A 25,838-nucleotide genomic window follows, 5' to 3' on the forward strand; every position below is an offset into this window, starting at 1 on the left:
TACCTGTCATTATTGTGGATCAAATGAAATAATAGAAGCACAGTGTCTGGTACATAATAATCCCTAGATAAAATTTATATTAGTTATGTATATATGTATATGTGTGTATATATAAACACATTTGTTAGCTATGTATATATGTGTACACACACTAGCCATTATCATTATCACTACTTCTATTTTGAAATTAAAGATATCTTAGGTCAAAGACTACACTCAGACAGAGAGGTTATGATATTAAAATATTTATTAAAGCCATTTCCCCAGACCTGCAGCTGCAGTGGAAATTGTTGGATCTCCTTTCTACTGCTAGAAAGAGGACATGAAGGAAGGGAAGTGGCGAAAGGAGCTTAGTTGTTAGCTATGGTCTTTTCAATCCAATCCACGTAGTTGCAGACCTTGGTATAGACGCCTGGATAGCCTTTCTTGGCGCAGCCTATGCCCCATGAAACAATGCCTTGGAGTTGGCCATTGCAGACCACAGGACCACCTGAGTCACCCTGAAATACAATGGGAAAGGTTAAAGTTTTCTTTTAATCTTAGGGGAAGATATATCATCCCCTGCATTTTTCCTTTCCCTAGCATGTGTGTCCATAGATAGCTGAGCAGAGATAAAAGGGTTGGGGGAAGGTAGACTCTTATATTATTCTTTCTGTCCCCATTCTTTCCTCAGGGTATTGCTTACACAGTATCTCTTCCTGAGACATCCATGTTGTTTTTAACATGTATGGGACTACCTGCCATCTAGGGAAAAGAGTGGGGGGAAGGAGGGGAAAAGCTGGAACAGAAGGTTTTGCAAGGGTCAGTGCTGAAAAATTACCCATGCATATGTTTTGTATATAAAAAGCTATAATATTTTTTTTTAAAAGACATAAAAATAATGACTTGTTGAGTCATTTTAGTCATGTCTGACTCTGTGTGAGCCCATCTGGGGTTTTATTGGCACATGGTTGGCACATTGGCACATTTTTATTGGCACAATGGTTTGCCATTTTCTTATCCAGTTAATATTATATATAAGGGAACTGAGACAAATAGGGTTGATTTGCCCAGGGTCACACAGCTAGTCTGTAAGGCTGAATTTGAGTCAGGTCCTCCTGACTCCAGGGCTAGCAGTCTATTTACTGTGCCATCCACCTGCCCTAAGAGACACCATACACACATTTCTATATTTGTTTCTTCTCAGCATAAAACCATTTCAGAAGGAACATTTTTAGTTCCTCTCTGTCCTTACTCCGAAGAGCTTCCTATTCCATCATTTAGTTCCATCTTCAGAGGGCCCCAGGTGGCAGATGGTTTCTTGCTGCCTCAGGAGAGGAGAAATACAGAAAAGAGAGAGAATAGGATTAAGATTGTACTGGGGAGGGGGACTGACCTGGCAGGCATCTTTTTCACCTTCCATAAATCCCATGCAGATCATATTGTTGGTGATCTGACCAGGGTAGGCGACTCGGCAGATCTCGTCAGAGAGCACAGGAGCATTCAAGCACTGAAGGATGCTGGGGAATTTGGCTCTTGGTTCTAATTCAGCTGGACACTTGCAGAAACCAGACCGAGTTTTGCCCCAGCCAGAGATGAGGCAGTTAGTGCCGGCAGCCACGCAGGAAGTAGGCAGGGAGATTGTAGATATGTAAGAGTTAAGGATGGCAGGCTTAGTCAGCTTAATCAACATAATATCATGGTTAATATCCTTCTTGTGGTACTTGGGGTGGCGGATCACCTTAGTAGAATTGATGATTTGCTCAGTGCCTTCAAAGACTTCAAGGTTGTAGGCACCCAAGATAGTCTGGATTTGGCTGGTAAGTGAAGAAAAATAATACCTCTAGGCAACCTTGTCCTGTTCTTTTTCTCCAGTTCTTCCAACAAAGAACCAACTATGTCTTATGACTCCCTCCCCCAATTCTCCTGGGCTCGGAAAAATGGATTCTACTGAGGGTCATATTAAAAATGGTCAAACCAAAATTACCCTTTCCTGACATTATTGCTTCCCATAGATAAATGCTTTATCAGAATGCATAAGGGTGGCAATTTGTCCCACCCAGTAGAAAAAGAAGAGAGAATCAATGATATTCATTTATCATGTACCATTTTCCCTATTTGTTAGGGTTACTTTAGGTACAAGAAATAGAGGAGTTGAAGGAGTCTTAAAATATAGGAGTAGGTTGACCAATATCCATGGAAATTAACTCTGGAAATTTTAGCCTGAGGGAATCCTTTGGAAATGTTATATTGAACAAATCCTTTAATTATAGCGAGTTGTCCTCTCCCCTCCCCTACTTTCAGTACCAATTGTTAGTCATTCATAAAGCTCTTTCTTCACAGGGTTTGACTCATGTAATCCTGATTCAAGCTCTCTTCCATTAATCCTCCAGGACATCCCATGTCTTCAATCCTTTGTGAGATCCCACAGGATGCCTGAAGATGACCAGCTTGTGGAAATTTATTTTCCAAAATTCTACTTCTCTTCCAAGCCAGGGTAATCTCCGAATTTCATGACTGAGATGAATACAGGCACTGGAGTGCTTCTCCATTTCAGTTTCCCATATCTCCTTTAATGGGGAGCTTCAAGGACAATTTCTGAACAATTACTCAAGACTTCAAAAATTCTAGTGGGCACTAAATTTGAAAGCCTAGTGAAGATAGAGGAAGAGTTAAAGAGTGAAGGGTTACAGTTGGCTAATTCCTTCTTATAGTGGGGTTTAGATTATCTCTACCCAACTATCTACTTGGTGCAGTAGATAACAGGGTACCATGGAGGCTAGAAAGGCCTGGGTTTAAATCCCATTTATGATATAATATCTATGTGACTTATATTGGATTTAACATATATTTTAACATATTTAATGTATTGGACTACCTGCCATCTAGGGGAAGGGATGGGAGGAAAGAGGGGAAATTTTGGAACACAAGGTTTTGCAAGGGCCAATGTTGAAAAATTACCCATGTATATATTTTGTAAATAAAAAACTTTAATAAAAAAAAACAATATCTTTGTGACCTTGAACATATCACTTTAGGCCACTTTCTAGAGAAGATGCTGACTTTGGTTGAGAAAGTTACCTCCCCTGTGAAGTTATTTCACTTATATCAATTAAAATCATAGTACCAGTCTCTGGTCAACTTTTTTTTTTTTTTTTTTTTTTTTTTTTTTTAAGTTTCTCTTTCTATCTCTTTTCTTGGCTCTCTTTGGATTTTAAAACCATGGCCTTGCTGAGCATTTGTCCTTTGCTTTTCAGCTCCCTTTTTTTATTGTCTTTGCAGTTTTCCCCATTAGTCTGTATGGTCCTTAACAGGAGAAACTGTCCTTCTTTATTCCCAGCCCTAAGTACAATGCCTTGTGTGTGACACATACAAAGTGCCTATGGAAAGCTTGTTTCTAAATACTTTAGGCTACCATTTTCTTGTCTGGGTTTACTTTAATCTGGGATTCCTTCCTTGCCTGCATGCATATTGCAATTTTGAAAGACAAGTACCTTAAAGAATATCACCTTCTTCCATCTGGAGAGTCCTTTATTCTTAGCCAAAAATCAGCTTGTAGTAACTAGTTCTAGTAACTTGATTTGTTTTAGGGAGTGATTATGAGTCACTTACGGACTGTAGCAGTGAGCAGCTGAAAGTACCCACTGGGCATTGATGAGGGAACCACCACAAATAAAGCTGTCAGTAGCTATAAACACCTGATAAGGCACTGAGTTCTTTTCACAGTTTTTTCCTCCTATGATCCTTCCCACATTATTATCAGGAAAAGCAACTGAGGGGGAAAAGAAATGGAAATTATTGATTATATCAATCTCCCTTCAAATGTTAAGTCTTCCACAATGCCTTCCAAGTTAACTAAAGAAAAGCTAGCTAGTAATACTCCTTTGCCCTATATAACCGGGACATCAGTGATATGTATCTACTTTCAAGGGGTCTTAGTTATATACTCTTTTCTTCATACTCATAGTACATACATGATGTAAGTATTTGACTTCCCATTCATATTTATGATTAGATCAAGTGCATTAATGCTATTATAGGTACACATCAGTGACTATTCTGAATTATAACTTCTGGTGTCAGGGGTTAAGTAGACACAATCCTCTCTTGCAGAACATTTTTGGTAATCTCTAGGTTAAATAATCTTTAAGTTACCTGAATCAATAGTTTTAGATTATTTGAAAAACATCTTAAAACTTGAATTTTTCTCTTTATCCCTGAATTTGTAGGTCATTCAAATATCTACTTTTTCCTTTAAAAATAATATTTTATTTCCCCCAATTACATATAAAAATCATTTTTAATGTTCTTTTTTCTTTAAATTTTGGGTTTTAAATTCTCTCTCTTCCTCTCTTTCCTTCTTCATACCCCACTGAGAAGGCAAGTAATATGAAATAGGTTATACATGTGTAGTTATGCAAAACACATTTTCATATAAGTCATGCTGTGAAAGAAAACACAGACCAAAAAAAAAAAATCCTCAAGAAAAATAAAAGAAAAATATGCAATCTTTATGCAAATGTATTTTTTAAAGATTTGGGATGACAATGGTGCTGGTGGGCAGTGACCATGATATTAGGAATTATTCCAGAGCAATGAAGGGTAAGTGGATCATTAGCTAAAGGGAAGTTTCAGTCAACTATTAGAGAATGTGAACAACATAGAACATTTGATTGTCAACTTTCCAGTCTTGTCAGTGATTCATAGTCTTCAAAGACTGTTTCTTTAGATTTTTTTCACTTCACTGTCTTCTCTATAAGCTTTTATCTTCCCAATACTGTGACCCACCTTCCTTTCTTTGCTCTGGAATAATTACCTAATATCATTGCCACTGCCCACCACCATCACTAGTCAAAATCTTTTAAGAATATATTTGTATGAACTCCATATTCAGGGATAAAGAGAGAAAGTTTTTCAAGTTTAAGTTGTTATAATCAAAATGCTTTGCCCCAAACTATGATGTCACAGTGATCTGGAAATGCAACAAGGTAACCATAGTTGTGGTAACAATGATCTTGGCTCTTCCTATATCTTCCAAAAGATTAAGGAATATGATCTCACTCCTCCCTCAAGATCCTTTTGGGCCTAGGATTAAAAAAAGGAGGAGGTGCTGTTCAAAAAATACCCAGATCCATTATTGGGTTTAAAAGAGATACTGATATCTTCTGTCCAGTAATGGTGTTAATTCCCAGCTCTGTATATGTAAAACTACAGTCATCATCCTGATACCTCTTTGGAAATTATATTGATTTTACTTGGCAAGACTGTATGAGCAAAGATGTGAACCCACACCAATTACTATTATTTAATTTAATTTATTATTTATTTATTTTTGCTGAAGCAATTGGGATTAAGTGACTTGCCCAGGGTCACACAGCTAAGAAGTATATGAGATCAGATTTGAACTCAGGTCCTCCTGACTTCAGGGCTGGGGTTCTATCCACTGCGCTACCTAGTTGCCCCTTATTTTATTTTATTTTTAAAAGAGAGAACCTGATTTCTCCAAAATCCTCAGTCTGAGCTAAATTACACTTCAGAAAACAATGGCATTATATTTGTTCAGGGAACCACCTATAAACTCTGGCCCAACTAGCTGGGAAAGGCTTCATGTACAGGTTTGTCAACAGCATTTGTTTTTTTTCCATGATCCAGCCTAGTCATTTTCAGAGAAGTCACTCACAGGTTGGTTGCAGGGCGATGATGAGGGCTTTTTGGCCACTAGAATTCTCATAGACTATCCATTGGGACATAGATGGAATGAGACCTGGGATAGTAGAAGGATGAAGACTCACACATACATAAGTTCTAGCACAACTTCATCCTTGAAGTATTGATATATTGATATGATATATAATATATATTAATATATTAATTCATCTTATATTGGAGCTAAGGGAAGGGTAGGAGGAACCTTCATCTTTAAATGACCAAACCGGATGTCTAATTTTGAGAGGTGAGTCAACTTAGAATTTTATGTTCTAGGAAAACTGGATCATTACCTATGTCATGAAGTCGACATGCCATCTGTTACCTTTTATCTTTTAGATCAAGCAATCCCTTATGCTAGAAAGATACTCCTGCCCATTCTTACTTTTCAGATTCTTTCTCTTCCTTCAAGGTTCATTTCAAATACTATCCCTTACTAAATCTTCTCCCATTTCCTTATCAAAAAGTCATCTCTCATTTACCCCTAATTACATCCTATATTTTATGATGCTTATCTCTGTACAAACCTTTCCATCAGCCCCCTTCAAATAACCTAACCTTTTTGAAGGCAGGGATTATATTATTTTTTAAAAAAAATCTTTGAAGGCAGCTAATTGGAGCAGTGGATAGAGCACCAGCCCTGAAGTCAGGAGGACCTGAGTTCAAATGTGGCCTCAGACACTTAACACTTCCTAGCTGTGTGACCCTGGGCAAGTCACTTAACCCCAATTCCCTCAGTAAAACAAAACAAAAAAACAACTTTGATCCCTAGCTCCTAACATGATTCCTACCACAAAATTGGCATTTGATAAGTACATAATGGTTATTTTTTAAATGATCCCAAATACATGGAAAGAACAAGATATGAATTTCCCCTTCCTTTAATCTCTACCTATTAAAGTATTTCCTAGTCTTCACTACTGATTTAAGTACTTTTTGCTTTCTAAAACCTTTTCTAATGTGTCTAGACCAAGTTTACCTTTCTCTGCATAGCCATGACACAAAAAAGTCTATACCATAGAATCCAACATTTTATTATATCCCTTATTATTTGCTACTCCTTCCTTGTGTTAACCTTGTTCCCCCAACTCAGTTGTAAGCTTCTTGAAAACTAGAACCAAGCCATATACTTCTTTGCATTCCATACAGTCTCTAGCCTAGGGGTCAATAAATGTTCACTGAATGAACAAGAGTGACTTACCAGCAGCTCCTAGGAATAAAAGGAAGACAATGGTCTTCATGGTGATTCTAGGGAATCCGAATACACTTGTATAACCCTGAATTCTCACTCACTGCTTTTAACTCTTTCCACTTGGCATGAAACCCTGCTGAGGAGTGGAAACATTGACTTAGCAAATCATTCATATTTCCAAATTCAGCTTTTTACTTTGGCCACAGTGGAAAGGACACTAGTATCGGTATTAATCATCCGGTTTCATTTCTATTATTCATCAAGCTTTGGAAAATGAGAATAAGAATTTTCTTCCGCATAAAGTCTGAATTAGGCTACAGGTGCAGGAATGCTAGGTGTCCTGCTTCCTAGACAAAAGTTATTTGCATAATTATTTATTCATTATTTGCGTAATTTCTTGATAATTTGTCATTTTATGAAATCCTATGATCACTGACCTCTGTGACCATTGTGATAAGAGGCTCTTTTCTGTCAATCATAATTATATTTATCTGAATTTTGGATTTCCTTGTTGTGAAAATTGTGATTATATTGATATTTTCTATCCATATACCATATATGTAGGATCATAGGACCAATGTTTTATAGAGGGAAGGAATGTTCAAAGATGTCTTGTCCAATTCCGCATTTTGCAGCTGAGAAAACTGAGGTCAAGAGAGATTAAATATCTTGTCCAAGATCAGGTAGACAGTAACTAGAAGAGCCAATATTTGAATCTAGATTCTATAATTCTAAATTTAACATTGTTTTCATTGTCCTACCCTACCTCCCACACATGTACAGTACATATAATACATAAAAAATATTGTACATACATGTACATATATTTCAAAACACATACATACATAATATGTGCATGTGTAATATATATAAAGCAAAATTGTAGTAGCTTAAAAATATGAAATGTGCAACTTTAGAGGCATCTTCATTCCAAATGTTCATGTGGCCTATTTGTGCCCAACCTGTGGTAAAGCCTTCCAAGCTTCTATTGGTCTGATAAGCCGCAGTTGTATACCCTGTATCTTGACCCCAATATAGTGATGTCATTTTGATCTTCTTTAAGAATGAAGGCAAAAGGGCAGCTAAGAGGCGCAGTGGATAGAGCACCAGCCTTGAAGTCGGGAGGACCCGAGTTCAAATCTGACCTCAGACACTTAACACTTCCTAACTGTGTGACCCTGGGCAATTCAGTTAGCCCCACTTGCCTCAGGAAAAAAAAAAAAAAAAAAAAAAAAAAAGAATGAAGGCAACAACCAATGGACTATATTCATACATATACCCATAAAAACACATATATACACATATAAATGCATGTATACACAAACATATATAACACACATATATATATATATATATATATATATATATATATATATATATACAAAGCTCTTAAAGAATGAAAGTCATAGAATTCACTTTGGCAAATTTCTCATCCTTCTAATACTTTTCATCTAAGAAATCTGGGGAAATCACAATCAGATCCTTCCACAAATACTCTGACACAAGCTCTTCCCTCCCTTTCCCTGTTCTTCCCTATAGACATGCTACAAGAAATATTCTGTTAAAAATAGAAGAAAAATTTTAGAATTCAAAAAAAAGTTCTTGGAAAATGAAATGAAGGAACATAATCCTTCTTGTTCTTCAGGGGATTTCATGAGTGTCACATGTTTCTTCCTGCCCTGCCTCCTCTTAATCTTCTGTATAGTTTCTAGCATTCCCCAGAATTGTGGTCCTTCTTGTAGTTCTGCATTCTAAAGGGAGTGATCGATAGTATCAACTCTCACTCTATGTTATAGAACTTCTTCCCAACAAAAATCTTTTTTCTATTATTGGGCATAGTCTCTACCTTCTAAAGATGGATATTGCTCCGGAACTTCCCTCTCTGGCAAGAGAAGTAATTTTATGCTCATTAGAGCTAAACCGAGCCAGATCTAAACTAGAGACTCATTTCAATCAAGCTATTTCACTATATCATCACTTTCCCTCAAATAGTAAATATGCCCACTCAGTAGGAACACTGTCACCTTCAAAAAAATCCCTAGTGACCCATGCCTCAAACTGCTGGGACTTAAGAATGATTTTTCAGGTCAGAAGGATTAGGGAATGTTGGGAGAAATAGGCCCTTATTATGGGTGTGTTTTAATGCACATAAAGAAAGGCTTAAAACTCAAGAAGATATCTGATGGTGAAAATATAGAGGGGTTGGACAACAATGGAAAGATAAAACCAGATATGCTGGATTTCAGTTACAGTTGCTTCTAGATTTGGTAGAAGAAAGTTCATTGATGGTAAACTTTCCTGTAGAAAGGTGGCTCCTTGGTCTTGAGACTCCTAACTTCATATGCTTTCTGATCACTCCTCCCAAATGCTGTGGGAGACAATGGGGTTTCCAATCCTGTAAGATTCACATCTTGTCATGTTGGGTAGTGAACTCCAGACTAGAGCAATAAATTTATGTCATGTTGGGCAGTCTTACATACAAGGATAACTGAAGCAATACTGGAGCACGTAAGAAACCAGGGGTTTTATAGACAGGCAGGGTCTCAGTAAGGCACAGCTGATTCGTTTCCCATATCTGATTGGCCAGCAAATTTCCTTGTTCTAAATGAAAAGGAATAGAAGTTATCAGCATGGATGGTTCCACTAAAGGGGAGGGCTACTAAAAGTAGAGGTGAGGGATAGCTAAAAGGCACAGGATAGAGCACCAATCCTGGAGTCAGAAAGACCTGAGTTCAAATCTGGCCTCAGACATTTAACACTTCCTAGCTGTGTGACTTGGGTAAGTCACTTAACCCAAATTGCCTCACCCCCCCCCAAAAAATGTGGAGGTGTGTCTACAGCATACAGAGAGACACAGGAGAGAGACAAAGAGAGAATTCCTCTCCCCCCTCACATTAGTTAAATCAAGTCAAATTGACAAATATTTATTAAATATTCACTTTATGCCAGACACTGGCTAAGTTCCAGGGATGCAAAGAAAGACAAATACACAGTTCCTGCTCTCAAGGTGTTCACAATGTCAGGTTCAGAATAAGAATTATAGGTGTACCTTCTTCCCAAGGGAGCTTATTAGGAGATGATAAATCAATTACCTAATTATTTTCTAGCATTACAAAGAATTTTTCTGAGGAAACTCAACAGTATTTTTCAAATCATCCTAGCTGTTAGAGCCATAACTATGATGAAAAAAGTAGAAAGAAAATATTGTTCTGTATTCCCTCCATGAAATTACTGGGGGCTGGTTCAAGAAACATTTACCTTATTAAGTAATGTTATAAATACTGTGGTACCACAGTATGTAGTGTATTTAGACACATGCATCTATGTATGTTTTATGTATATATATATATACATTTATATATATAAGATTTATATATTATATAAACCTAAACATGTATATACATATATATTATGCATTTGTATGTGTATAGTGCCACAATATATACCACAAACAAATATGTTTATATATAATATATAATATAATTATTTGTAAATCTATCTACATACAATGATGATTGTCTATGTCTGTGTGTATATATACATATACACACACACACACACACACACACACACACACACTATTGAAACAGTTTTTCAACTCAAGAATGATTTTGCTAGCCAGACTGGATAGGGAGCATTGAAAACATATGTGCATACATATTTACCACAGTCATATGAATTCCATAAATATTTACATATTCAATTCAATCAGTGATCTCTAATTGCTATGGCTTTTTTTTTCTTCAATGACACAAACCTCAAGCTGTTGTATGTTGATTGACTCGACTCAGGATGGTCCAGTGGCTCAGGTTATAGATTGGAATGAAAAGAGATACTTATCAACCATCTAACATTTAACAAAAGTAACAAAAGTGAGGGTTACTTAAAACATGCTCAGAAAAGACAAGGGTATAGGACTGAGCTAGTTGGATACTTGCTGCACTGGTACAATCTGTAAGTAGACTGTATCAAATCTGAGTCTCTAAGTCTATTATAGGCTTTTCTATAGGTGACCTGGAAGCTTATTGAATGATTGAATCCCTAGTCCCCTGGACTAATGAAATCTTCCAAAGGATTTCACTATTTTTTTTTTTGGTGGGGGAGAGGGGTGTAGGTGTGGGAAAGAGAATCAAGTTCCACAGTCTGTCTGAGATGTTTCTCCTGAAACCTTGTTCATATTCTGCCCATCCTGGACATGTCCTCTCATAAGTTTGCCTTCAAGGCTTGGTATATTATGGTCCTAAATTATTTAAAAAGGAGAATCACTCAGAGGGAAATGGAAAACTTCATAATGGGCACAAGCAGGTCACACCATGTAACATATAGAAAAAGAACCAGAATAAAGTATGTCATCAAACAAGTATGATTGAAAAAGGAGTTGCATTGGTCATGGAGCAAGAGTAATGATAAGGATAACTGCTGGATAGCCCATGTGATCCGATGATATCCTTGGAATGAAGAGAAAGAAGAAGGCATTTTATTTAGGCTTGTATATGTCTGAGTATAAAATTTAGGTTATGTACATACATGTATCATAATGCAAACATATGTGTTCATAAACACATGTACATCTGAATGTATGTATATATACACATGCATATACATGCATACACATAAAGTCTAAAAGTCAGTGCAGTTTTAAGCTGTAGTACATATAAATATAAATGCAAGTTTGCATTTATATACATAAGTAGAGATTCTTCAATTCTCAAGGCAATACCAAATGGGAGTGACTTTGACTTCCACTTTGAGGCAGCTCTCAAAAAGGTGTTTTTTATTTTGTTTGTAGATATCAAGTCAAAGTTGACTTCTTTTTACCTTCCACACTTTGCTCCAGCTCTACTGTCTGGGGTCAAGCAGTAGAAGCTTAATTTTTCTCCTTCATCATAGTTTTAATGGTTTTAAGTTATCAAAGGTTTTATTCTTACACGTCCCATTTTATAGATGAGAAAATGAGATAGGCAGAAATTATGATTCAAATGTCTTATCTCCTTTGATCCTTACACCAACTGTGTTAGGTGCTGGTAATGCTGGCAGGAATATTATTATCATTACTTTTGAAAGTGAGGAACCTGAAGCATAGAAAGAGGTGTTAAATGACTTGCCTGGTATCATAGAGGTAGAAAGATAAAGAGAAGGGTTCTAGGCATAGGCTTTGTTCTTGTTCTCACTAAGTTGTTTTCCTTTTACAAAACTACCCAAGAAAAGGAAATCACTGGCTCTCTGAATTGATCTGAAGATAAATCAAGCAGGTTTACATTCTAAACTTAGGTAGATTTTGGACAGGTGATGCTCCAGGTCTGTTCAGGCTCTCACCTTCTAATCTATCCTGGCTCTGTTGGATCTTACAGTTTTATCTCAAGGACTCTCCACACATTCCTCTCCTTTCCTTTCTTTGGTTAAGATTGGGCTGAATATACACACGTGTCTTGTTAGGAGCTTCAACTGAGGAAATAACATTTGTTTATCTGTTAAAAATTTTTATGGATATTTTAGCTCTGAAGACAATAACATTAGATGGTTACTTTGGAGATTTACAACAAACCAGAATTTTGGCTCCCTTATTCAGGATTTTATTTTTTCCCTGAAGGTTGTAGAAATACTTCTTTTGTAATATCCAATTAAGAATTTTCTACTTAGTTAGATTTCTTGCCCAAGTCCTAGAGATAAAGGAGTTATTTAAATTCAATAACAAAAAAATGCAACACATTGATGTATGTGCCAGATAAACTGAGGGATATAGATGTAATCTTTGTCAGTCCCTAAATCTCAAACACAGAGGAGCAAGATATAATTTAAGCTTTTTTCAATAATATGTGTGGAATAGGCTTCTATCCAGAAGTATCTTCTGGGGACAACAAAATTTGGTCTCTGTTTCTTAAGGGCCTCTAATCCACTTAAAGCTTTGCTACAAAGACATTAACCATAGGACAAATTTATTAAAGATATTAAAAAGTAGAGGAGGGAATCATCTCGGCTCCCTTCAGTAAAGCAATAAATAGTTAGCACTCCCTCCTCATTCGCTACCTTCTTGATTTCCTTCTAGTCTCAGATACAATTCTACCTTTGACAAGAAGTCTTTTCCTGTCTCCCCAAATGCTAATTCCTCCTCTCTGAGATTACTTCCAATTTATTAATTTATATATATAGTGTAGATGTATAAAATATGCATATGTATATGTATTTATGTATATGTAATATACATGCATGTATATCTATCTGTCCATCTACATCTTGGTTGTAAATCATTACTTGAATGTCATCTTCCTCATTAGAATGTAAGTTACTTGATGGCAGAGGCTATTTTTGTATTTCTTTATAGACCTAGAACTTAGCCCACTTCCTGGAACACAGTATATGCTTAATAGACACTTGTTGACTTGTTGGCTTATAGTGGTTTCCTTCCTTCCCTCTTTCAACTAAATCTCAGTCCCTGCAAAAATCCTAGTCAATACTTAATGATATCCTAACAACAGGAGTAGAATTAAGACCTCGTGAATGGATAGCATTCCCCCCCCCCGCCCCCCATTTGCCTGCTTCCCTTTGGAGTCTTCAATCCTCTGTCCCAGCATCTGCTCACCTGCCATCACACCTGCATACGCTCCTTTCCTGTCACACTTTTTCAGAATATTGCTTGGCCAGAACTTCTCTCAGGTTTTTCCAAGTAGTTATCCCAGCAGTCTCCATATTTCTCATGGCCATTATAACCAAAAATTGCCATAATCTTCCTCCTATTTACTGATAAGCCCCCAGCTTTCTTTTCTCTCTCTCCTCCTCCTATGATGTTCTCCTGATTCATTTCTCTCCATTGTAAATTGGGGGGAAATAATAGTGCCTTCCTTGTGGGATTGTTGTGAGTATTTATAAAGTGCTTGGCACATAATAGGTGCTATATAAATGGTTATTTTCCTCCTCCTCCACTTCAACCCTAATGCCAGGGAGAGGAAGGAGCTGCACAAATTCAGTATTAGTTCTCTGAGCTCATGCTGGCTATAGAAAGTTGAGTTAAGAAAAGTTGCTGCCTTCAAGGAGCTAGAATATAACAAACAAGACCCTTGAGGGAGGGTAGGGATTATATTTACTTCTAATTCTCAGCAGAGTGCCTTGCATTTAGCAAATTCATAATAAATGTTTTTTGATGTGAATAAAACACAACAAATAATCAAATTAATTATTTATTATTCATTTAAATTAATTATTAATCATTAATTTCATTGTAAATAAATAAATAATTTCGATTCTGACTGGGGAAAACAGATTAATTTTTCCATACTTGTTTGATTTTCTTCCTCCAGGAGTGCTAAGATTCTGTAAAGTATAAATAGTGCTATCAGTAAAGGAGAGAAGGACCACATCAAGTCAAGAGTTTTAGGAAAAGTTTCATGGAATAGATGCTATAAATGTAGTGGGGTAGAGGATTTGGTGCTTTATGGGATATTAGGAATAATCTAATCCAACCCCTTATCTTATTGAGACCCCCATAGTAATTACATGAATTTACCCTCTCCCTTCAAGGTAAGAAAGAAAGTAGTGAAACCAGGAATTGAACTAAGGTTCTTGATTCCAAATTCAGTAATGGATGAAGTAAAACACTGATGTAGGTCTCAGTTTTCTCACCTGTAAAATGAGAAGTTTGGATTAGATGTCATTTCCAGATTTTTACACATGATCTTGCAATGAGACCTGAGGGAAGAGCATTTAAGGGGGAAGTGATGAGATGGCGTGAGGAAAGGATTGAGTAAAATGTCAAACAGGTTCAGAACTTGAAACTGAAATTGAACAGAATTTGAACTCTGTTCAATTTGACTTCAGTATACTGAATGAATAGGGAGTTGTGGGAGATAGTCAGTGAACAATCATTTGTTAAATGCTTACTAAATATTTGAACCCTTATGTTATTTTGTTCCAAAATGTTTGCAAGAGGAATGGGACTAATTCTTTTGAGGTCAGGATGTACAATATTGATTTGGCTGGAGCCAATAAGAAAGCAAGTTGTAAACCTTTCCCCTATTCTTTGCTATTTCAACTAAATAATCAATCAAAAGGCATTTATTTAGTACCAACTTCATTCTCGTCACCATGCTAGGTGGCTACAGCAGATTAAAAAAAAGAAAATTAAGTAGTTCTTGCCCTCAAGAAACTTGATTGTATTATTCAGAGGAGCATATATTTAGATCTGGAAAGGGACAAAGAAAATTATTGAATTCAACCTTCTCATTTTACAGAAAGCCCTTTTGAGGGTTCCATAACTAATAAATATCAGAGGCAGGATACTAAACTCAGATTAGTATTTTATCTTCTATATCATAGACCTAATGCAGATACTGGGATTACTTAGAAAATAAGCAAACCATTCATTCAAAATGTTTGGGACATTAACTATAACATTTATGAAGGACACACAGAGTTTTTTCTTTTCTTCTTTTTTTCTTTTTTTTTTCCACAGTTTTTTTTTTTTTTTTTTTTTTTTTTAGCAGAGTGGTACCCATGTCTTTTTGAAGGAAGAGAGGAAAGACTGTAGAAAAAAATAAAAAAAAAGTTTGATGATAATTAAGAGAAAGAGGAAGTTCTAAAAAAAAAAATAGAAACTAGGACCTGGGTACAAGGGTTTATTTTAAGTAAGAGGAGGTAGCTTCCAACTTTTAAGATCATGGGAGAATATTTATTGACCTAAAATCACTGAAAATCCATTGCATTTTTTAGACCTTGATTCCTGCCCTATCCCATGGAGAAACTATAGGTTCTAGGATTTGGTGCATTAATAGGCAGTGGTTTAGGTTTATATTCAGAGGAGCCTTTGACAATGCTTATAATCTATAGGAGAGAGCAGTTGACTCCATTCTGAGCTTGCTACTGATGAAGGTCCTTCTATAGAAACAAAAGCCAATTTTCAGGGATTTTTAGTAGTAAGTAGGTGAATTCTTGGCATAGGTATAACCCGTAACAATCTTTTCATCATCTTTATTATTGGCCCAAATCCCTGGAAAACAGAAAGGAGGAATAAAAAAGAAGAGAAGCAGGTGGGATTACATCATAACTACATGAGTCCATGATGGAAGATGGTGTGGGAGGTCACATGAAAGTTTAAAGTTTCTATCCCAGCACATGTGTAGGTGGAATTGTTGAAATACTAATTGGAGTCAGAGAATCTGGCTAGAAGGCTCAACTTTGCCCCTTGTATCTTGAGAGACTTTAAGTGTCATTTCTCCTCTCTCAGTCACAGTTCCCTCTTCTATAACAGAATTAATTCTGAAGTCCTTTCCGGTACTAATATTCTGTAATCTGGGGCTAGGATATGTTTTCTTCTATCCCAGTGCTTTTCCTTCTACTACCCCACCCACCTGCAAACTTTTGTTGAAATGCTGTGCACAGTCTGTTCTTGGCATAGTAAGGAACATAAATTTGGTTCCTCTTCCTGGTCATTATATAATAATAATTTGCATGTACATAAATACATATACATATGTAAATAATTTTTTTCATTCTTAAATTGATGAGCTGTTTGAAAGAGATCCTAACAACTGATTGTTTTTAGAACTGTGTAGATACAGCTGGATTCTCTAGCCTTAAAGTAGATTTAGTCAGGCTAGTATCCCTTTAGAGTCACAAAGTATCTCTGGGTCTCACTTTCCCCATGTGTAAAATATTTATACTGCCTTCTCACTGTACCCATAAAGTGACAAGTATGTATCTTATTATATATTAAATTATATACATTGTATTATAGATCCCAGAGATTCAATATCTCCATTATCTGTAGGTAAAAGTATTTTTTTTTGTTTGTAGTTTTTACAAAACCATTTTTGTTTACAAAACCTCATAAAGGTTTCTGATGTTTATAGGTATATATGCCATCCTTAACCTCTCTGGCAACTATCCATTTATCAGGAAGCTGGGGAGCAAAAGCTACATTGCTTTAGAATGTAAGCCCCTTGAGGGTAGAGACTGTTTAATTTTTGTGATGTTGTTCCCAGTTATTTAGCACAATTTAGCATGTGTAATAGGACCTTAATAAATTCTGAATGAATAAATGAATGAATGAATGAAGACTGGCATGCAGGTGAGATTTGAACTACTAGGAGCCAAAGTTTCTTTACTTATTAAGGGAATAGCTCAAAGCTTTGAGAATAGATTCTTCCCCTACTTCTCTGTTATTAGAAAAAAGAATGGTCACCTTCCTCTCCTGTTCCATCACTCTATGTGATAGTTTTACAAAGAAAAATCTAGACAAATTTTATATTACTACTTTTAACTCCTGGATTGAAATCCCCTGCTCTAAGAAATGTTTCATGATTACATAAATATATGAAGGCATGAGAATACCAACTCGCTCTTCCAGTTCAGAATTATGATTTGCTAAATAAGTCCTAAGGAGGTGCCTGGAATACATAAATAGGTAATTTGTCCTAGATCATGTAACTGGTAAATATCAAAGGTAGAATTTGAATCCAAATTGCTCTGAGTACAGGTGCTGCTAGATGTCTAATATAATAATCATGTTTAAACAGAATTTTAGAATTTGCAAAGTACTTTGCGTACACTATCTCATTTGATCTTAAAATAACCCTGTGAGATGAGTGCCGTTAGTTATGGGTGAGACCCTCAGAGAGTTTTAGTGACCAGCCTAGGCGCACACACTTTTGGGATGGGAGGGTAAGATCCAAATTGAAGTATCTTCTTATTCTCCAACACTGTTTGGGATGATGGTGGATAGAATGCTGGAGTCCAGATATGGGCTCAAATCCCATATTTGATATTCATTAGCTATTGATCATGGACAACATCAATGAAGCATTCTGAGATACTGTGCCCTCATCTATAAAACTGTGATGTTGATACTGCTAATACCTACTTCATTCTAGGGCCTGTGTGCTTCTCATTAGACCACATGGTTTCCATATTGTAGTCCATGACTAATCTGCCAAAGTGTGAAGACTTCTTTATTTCATGTCTCTGTAGCACTGATGAGCATTGTTGAAGATAACCAATAGGCTTTATACTGGTCAGTGAGTTAGGGGAAGGTATATCCCAAACATATGAAGACTTACTTCCCCCAGTGGGATGGGAGGATGAGAATAGTTTGTTTCAATGATCCACGAAGGAAGCTGACAGGCATTATGGAGAACATAGAGTTTGGTCAGACATTAAAGACGCCAAAGTTATTCATTGCATCCCAAGCCATCATCGGCCATCTTGATTTTTATCCTGCCACAGGAGTTGGATGATTCTGGGAAGAGACAGTGAGGCAATGCAGCTTCACTTAAATCCAATTCATGTTCAAGACAAGACATCATCCTGTGAAGTCACTTATCCTTGACCACCACAAGTACCACTACCATCAAATTGTGCCCAAATTAGTCATTCTTCCTTATTTACTTCAGGTAACTTACTCCCTGTCACTCCATATTTATGCAGAGTATCCCCAAAGTCTTAATACAGTTTTAAGCTATTGAAGCTTGATCAGCTGAAATGAAAGCTTAAAGAGCTGAAAAGTGCACTAAGACTTTTGGGACATGCTGTATTTTGGGCTCTTCCAGATCAGGGTTTTTGCTTTTGCTCTATTTGTATGTTAGCACTTGATGCAAAGTCTGATAGTGAAAAGAATACTTAATTTAGATTGCTGATCTTGGAATTGTCCTTGATATGGGATTTTGGGCAAATTTTACTTCTCTTTACTTCTTCATTGCTAAAGAATGTTGGACTTGATGTCCTCTATGATCACTTCCAAATCTAGACCTAAAATGCCTGATCTCATAAGAACCTTAAGAGTTGAGGTCTGAATGAATGTTACCCAGAGGCATAGGAAGGAACAGAAAAGGGGACCTAAGGTCAGGAGTCTAAGTAATGAAAAAATGCACCTGGTATGTGAGACCTGTATCTGAGGTCTGGATATTTGGAAATGCCAGGAAATGGTGATTTTCCTATTTGCTCACCTGGGAATGACACAGGGAAGGTTTCCAGAGGAATGCAAACCCAAGAAATACATCCTTGAGCACTGTAAGCACCTGCCATCCTCACTAGAGAGAACAATGAATTCTTTTGCCAATGAGTTCCCTTCTTTCCCTGGGGCTCTCTAGGGAGTGACAATCTAAAGTTCTATAGTTCAGTGGTAAAACAATCTTTAAGGTAGAGAGGGGATTGGTACCCGTGGGTGTCACTGTGTTGGATACTTCTGGCTAACCCAGCAGATCCTTTTTGCTTTCTCTTGTTTGGCAGGGTAGTTTGGGATAGGATCTTTTTTTTTTTTTCTGGCCACTGCCCTCTCATTCCTTTTTCTCCATATATTTATTACAAAAATTAATTCAATTTTTGATATACAAGTAAAACAGTCTGCTCCCAAAATCTTGATGCAGTTTTAATCTTTCATACATTGCCAAAAACTTCTCTATAATCCATGCAGTTTCTTCTGCTATTTCAGGGCATTTACATGAGGTGAAAGAGTTAGCAGCATAACCACAGTACCCCAGAGCTCCCAATTAGGAAAATTCCTAAAATTCCAACAGAGTTTTGGTTCATTGCTCCAATTGAATTTTGTTGTTGTTGTTTTTCTCTAATTCACTCCTGCCTTCTTTACAGTTAAGGCAAAAATTGGGAAGAAGAGACATTTAGTTAAAAGAAGTAAGCAGATGTGTTAAAAATGTTGGCTACTAGGCAGGCAGAGGGAAAATAAATCGAGAGATGAAAGACCTTTTATTAGATCTTCTCCCAGTCTTCTCTCTAAGCTTTACAATGATGAATTTAGAGCTAAAAGAGCTAAAAGCTTCGGAAATGAGGAAACTGAGACCCAGAGGGAGTAAATGATTTATCTAAAGTCACGCAGGTAGTAAACCACAGAGCTAGTTCCACTGTACCAGTTATGTTCTGTACCTTGTTGCCCAGGTCTTCCTGGCAGATGAATCCTGGTGATTCTTCCCTATTGGTCGCTAGGGGGTACTGTGGTTCTATGGAAATTAATCATCATCAAGCATGATTACCTGATGATAAGATATGGATAGAGAAAGAGAAAATGAAAAAACTTTTTAAAATGGTATTGCTTGAAGCATTCATCACTTTCTTCTTCCAGATTGACTCCTTTTATTTTACTGGATAAAAAGGTCATTCTTTGTTTCATTTCTTTCTTACCTAGTCTTAATCACTGATTGAATGTTGCCCCAGTCAAAATGAAACCTGCAAAATATTTGAGCATAAAAAGGCCAAGGTCTCCCATTGCATCGGGGGCCATCTCTAGTTGTCCTGATCCATATCTGGCCATTGGGCCCAGATGGCTCTGGAGGAAAGAGTGAGGCTGGTGATTTTGCACAGCCCTCCCTCACTTAAATCCAATTTACTTGCATGTCATGGCATCATCTCCTTGATGTCATGGTCATCTTAGAGAATGAAGGGCAAACAACTTCTATTCCCCTCTATCCCAAAGTCTTGCCCTGTGTTGCATCTATATATTGAAGGAGAGGGCAAAGTTGTTTTTATTGTTGTTTTTTCTCTTCCCAGATGAACAATACATGCATAGGCAGAAATAGTAATTATCAATGTAAAGCTACTGGGCGATGGAGAAGGGGAGAAAACCACGACTATAACTAGACTACCCGACTTGTGAATTCTCATATGAGGTATAAAAGGCTGTAAAGAACATAGGAAAGAAGGGATGAGGAAATGAGACTTGCCTGGTCAAAGAACAATTTCAATCTGGAGGAGTCGGTGAAAAGAGAGCTAAAACAGGTTGTTCCATCTATTAGGAAATTGAGCACCATATCAGTTTTAACTTTCAGCCTAAAGGACCATATCTCTAAGCTGGGGACATCCATTTCTGCCCAACTCTTCTATGGCACAATGTTTTTATTCTTTGTGGTCATCGATTTCTTGAGAGCTAGCAAGCTGAAAAAACAAGTGACAGATCTCTCTTCTGTATTCCTTTTTAAAAAACTTTTTATTAAAGTTTTTATTTTCAAGATACAGGCATGGATAATCTTTCAACATTAACACTTGCAAAACTTTGTCTTCCATTTTCCCTCCCCTTCTCCCCATTCTTTCCCCTAGATGGCAACTAATCCAATATATGTTAAACATTGTAAAATATTGTTTTTTGTTATTGTTACAATTGTTATTGTTAAATTCAATATATGCATATATATTTACTGTATTCCTTGATAATTATAACATCAAACTCCTTTCTAGACTCTAGGTTCCAGATTTCTTCCTCATCTCTCAAATCTTTGCCATTGTAACTTAGAAACCGATACACTTTCAAAGTATCCCTTTATATGGGGGTAAATGTAGGTTATACAATAAATATATTCGTTTGTGTTTCTATGTGTAGCATATATTGAAAAACCTAGTCTTGGATGCTTCAGTCGTTTTCCAGTCATATCCAACTCTTTGTCACCCTATTTGGGATTTTCTTGTTAAAGATATAGGAATCATCTGCCATTTGCAGGCATGTGGGGTAGTGGATAACATGATACTAACATATCATTTTTGTGGGTAATTTAATTGTGTGAAGGTATTTGTGTTTCAGTTACAAGGCAGGACATCAGTATAGCAGAATGATTCATTTGCTTATCTGTGTCCATATTTTGTCCCCTACTATGTATTGAAAGCAAGAACTATTTGAGTTCTGCCTTCAGAATCTCTTCTATCTAATGCAGTGCTTTGTTCTTCGTGAACACTCAATACACATTTTCTGAGTTGTATTAAGAACACAATAGTAACTTTTAAAAAATAAAGTAAATTAACATATTTAACATGTATTGGACTACCTGCCATCAAGGGAAGGGGGTGGGGGAAAGAGGGGAAAAGTTGGAACAGAAGGTTTTGCAAGGGTCAATGCTGAAAAATCACCCTTGCATATATCTTGTAAATACAAGGCTATAATAAAAAAAATTAAAAATAAAGTAAAAATCAAAATATTTAAGACCTTTGATTAAACTTATCCCTAGAATAGGAATGGAAGAGAGGAAAAGAAAGGAAACAGTAATGAATTTCTCTATTTGTAAAATAACACTACAAAAACAAGTAAAAAGGAGTAGAAGGTTTTTAAGATAATAAGACCATAAATCTGAAAAGGACCTCAGACACCTTCTACAACATGTTTATTTTGAGGAAGATTTCATAGGCTTCATTCGACCATCAAAGAGATTAGATGTCCTAGTCTAGATCAGAGTTTTTAAAACTTTTTCTACTTGTGACCTCTTTTTGTCTGAGAAATTTTTATATGACCTTGAGTTTATAAGTTTATAAGTTTGTGTTTACAAGTTTGAGTTTATAAATATATAAATATACAAGTATACAAATAAAACATGTACTGATAATAAATCATAATTTCATGACCCCCATGTTCAGTTACATAACTCCACATGGTGTCACAACCCATAGTTTAAGAAGTTAGAGTCTAGATGATGATTAAACACCATTCAGCCCACATACACAGGTAGTGCTGAGTCAGTCTGTTGGGAGACTCAACTCTCCTACACAAACTTTTGAATGAGGAAGTGGAATCGACATAAACAAATTATGAGCAACCTGTATTATTGTAGACCCATAAACGAGAGATAATTCAGTTCTATAAAGTGTTGGTCATTAATACCAGGCTCCTTTACTCTGTCTCCATTTGTCTGCTAGGAGCTGGTGAGTCCCAGATACAAAGGCAAATGCTCTCTTGAGCTTGCCAGCCCACCCCCTCCCAAGCTTTCTTTTATGGTAGAAATGGCAACTTCCAGGTCGGATTCTGACTCATGTTTACATTTTTTTCCCCTCACAAGCTTCTTGGATGCTGGAGTCCCCCACACTACAACATATCTATCCCAGAGAAAGGGAAGAACGTAGTGTTTAGATGTGACCCAATTAAAGGACACACCTATGTTTTTTGGTACCAGTAACTCCTGGGGGAAGAGTTTAAATTCTGAATGAACAATTTGTTCAGGGACTTGATTTTCAGCTCTATGTTATAAAACTTTAATCTGCAAGCTAAAAATACAATCTATGGAGTTCATGGATTCAGCTGTCTGTCTCTGTGTCAGCAGTATATTCACAGTCAAGCAGAGACTCTCCTCCTAGCTAAAACTTCCTATAGTTCCACACAGGAAACATAAGAGGGTGGGAAAGGAAGGCTGAGATTAATTAAGGAACTGGTATAGTGACCAAACTCCAGCTATGTAGCACCTGGGCAGGATAGGAGTGGGTAGAGTCCCCCATTTCAGTATATTTTCAAACTTAATAGTATCTTTTTGGTTTGGACCCATGTTTTTTTGGTATAGGGAACTTCCAGTAATAAAGCTCCCTTCATCAATGAAGATTGGCTATTTTTCTGCCATTTAGTGTCATAAAGAGATATATGAGGGCACAGGGAGTTGTTAGGTTCCTTGGACAAGATCATCCAGTCAAAGGTTATTCAGAACTGGGATTTGAATTCAGGTTCACTTGATTCCAAGCCAATTTCTGTCCATGACTCCATGTTTTTTTGAAGTAACTTTTTACATTGAGTTAAATATGAATTGCATAATAAATATATCAGGTTTGTTTGTGTATATATCTGGATATATTTAGCACTCAGTCCTGTGTCCTTTTAAGTTGGCAGTCTTGTCTCTTATCTATTGAAGGAGAGAGACTGATCAGTTGACATCTAGAGAAAGACACTATATAGAGGGTAGGGCTTAAAGTCGGGCAAACTCAGTTCAAATCCTCTCTCAGACACTTACTGGCTATGTGACTAAACAAGTCACTTATTCTTTCTTGATTTCTTTGGCCTCCTCTGTAAAGTGGGGATAAAGTTAGCCTTACTTTACAGAATTGTTGTGAGGATTAAATGAATTAATATGTGAATCAAAGTGTAAAAAAATTGTTTAGGGGTAGCTAGGTGGCGCAGTGGATAAAGCATGAGCCCTGAAGTCAGGACCTCAGACACTTAACACTTCCTACCTGTGGGACCTTGGGCAAGTCACTTAGCCCCAACTGCCTCAGTAAAAATAATAATAATAATAAATTGTAGATTATGAGCTGGGAGGAAAAGTAAAGGCCTTATAACTCAACCTTGTTATTTTATTTAGGAAACAAAAACAAAACTGAGGCTCAGGGAAAAGGGACTTACATAAGATCACACAAGCAAAATTTATATGGTAGTAGCCAGGCAGTAAAATCAAGTCCTTTCACTTCAAACATACCATTCTTTTCACTGGATCACACTGCCCCCAAAATTCCTACAGATCCATTTTAAAGGAGAAAAGCAAGACACTAAAAGGTGTCTAGGGTCATAGCAGATAATGAATAGAAGAACTAGAATAGTAGATTCAAAGCTGATTCCAAGTCAATTTTTTCCCCCATGATTTGCATTTTGAGTAACATTTTTCCTTCATGCTTTGTGCTCTGTTTCAGCCTCAGCATTAAAGCATGCAATGAAGAGACAACTAGATTTATAAATCTACAATACTGTACTCTAGTCAGATAGAAGCTAGAGTATTATATCTGGTTTAAGGAGGAAAATTGACAAGTTGAGACATATCTTATGAAGAAGAATAGCAGCAAGCTGGCAGAACCCCAAACTCTGCCATAGAAAAGATTAATATTTAGCCTGAAGAGAGGCTTAGGGTGTAAGCAGGAACTGTCTTCAATGATGTAAATAATTATCATGCAGAGGAGAGATTAGATTTCATTTGCTTGGCCCTAGAGAACAGAAGCAATAGGGGGAAGCTAGAGAGCTGCACAATTTGGTTCACTATAAGTGGGAGGAAAGCCTTTATAATAATAGAGAGCATTTATATAGTGCTCTAAAGTTTGCAAAGCAAAGCATTTCAGAAATATCTCATTGGAATCTCACAACAACTTTGAGAGGTAGATGCAATGATTATTTCCTCATTTTCTCGATGAGGAAATTCAGAAAGAAAATAGAAGACTTAACTAGTCATACAATTAGTACATGTTCAACATGGGATTGGAATTCAGATCTGTCTAGGAGTTCAGGTTTGCCACTCCATCTGTAATGGCAGTCCAGAACATAGAACATGAAGTCTTGGGAGAAAATGAGTTCCTCATCTTTGAAGGATTTAACCTGAGCTTAGAAGACCATACAATTCTGAGGAATGTTGTGGGAAATTCATTTCTCCATGCTAAGCAGAGAGGAAGAAAAAGTACATGTATGTGACTTGTATAAACACCAAGATTATCAACCCTTTTCTGGCTTGGACTAAAGTCTCCTTTCCTCTGGCCACAAGAAAAGTTCCATATAGAACACAAGTGCCTTTCCAATGGCTAGAAATAATGACATCACATATTAGCTCCACCTAGGGGTGGGCACCCCTCTCACCAAGTATTCTTATCCTCTTCTACCTCATAGATCAAAACCTAATGATGGGGAGACATGCTCTTCCTACCCCAATCATGAGCATCAATTTCCACTTGTGCACGGCCATTTTTCTCCTGGGGATAGGTGAGTTGGGGACATGTGCAAAGGATTTGTCAGGCTAGACTCTGAAATTTTCCACTGTGCTGCCAAGTGACATAAAATCCATCCCTAGGTTCTGATTCCCACCTTCAATTTTCTTCCTTTCCAGGTTCTATGGATGGTGGGGTCACCCAGACCCCAAAACGCTTAGTCAAAGAGAAGGGACAGGAAGCTACCCTGAATTGTCAACAGAATTTGAATCATGACTATATGTACTGGTATCGACAAGATGACAAGGAAGGACTGCAGCTCATGTTTTATTTCAATAATAATGAGCTCTTTGGGAACTTCACTAACAACGATCATTTCAAACCTAATCGTGTGAACAAAACCCACTTGAATCTTCAAATTGGATCTCTTGAGTCCAAAGATACAGCCATGTATTTCTGTTCTACCAGTGATACCACAGTGCTCCAAAATTCCACTATCTCTGTACACAAACCTCCCCCAGACACAACACAGGAAGCAGCTGGAGGTGAGAGGGAGGACAGGACCATGGTCAGGGGAGAGGGGCCAACAGTCATTCTGTGA

The 25,838-nt window shown here is 36.9% G+C and overlaps 1 protein-coding gene and 1 gene segment (V, D, J or C); one reads left to right on the forward strand and one right to left on the reverse strand.

Moving 5' to 3' along the window:
- Positions 1-267: 267 nt before the first annotated feature.
- On the reverse strand, positions 268-3,797 carry LOC100930202 (trypsin-like; the record flags this gene model as incomplete). The annotated part of the gene is made up of 3 exons (XM_031938190.1): positions 268-500; positions 1,376-1,796; positions 3,592-3,797. Coding segments are annotated over 3 exons (777 nt in total), but the record flags the coding sequence as incomplete, so codon positions are not given.
- Positions 3,798-4,526: 729 nt separating this feature from the next.
- Positions 4,527-25,838, forward strand: LOC111721222. The segment is given in 3 exon segments: positions 4,527-4,581; positions 25,200-25,292; positions 25,417-25,838. Coding segments are annotated over 3 exon segments (570 nt in total).

The sequence above is a fragment of the Sarcophilus harrisii genome, chromosome 5, assembly GCF_902635505.1.
Source record: "Sarcophilus harrisii chromosome 5, mSarHar1.11, whole genome shotgun sequence".
NCBI classification, from domain to species: domain Eukaryota; kingdom Metazoa; phylum Chordata; class Mammalia; order Dasyuromorphia; family Dasyuridae; genus Sarcophilus; species Sarcophilus harrisii.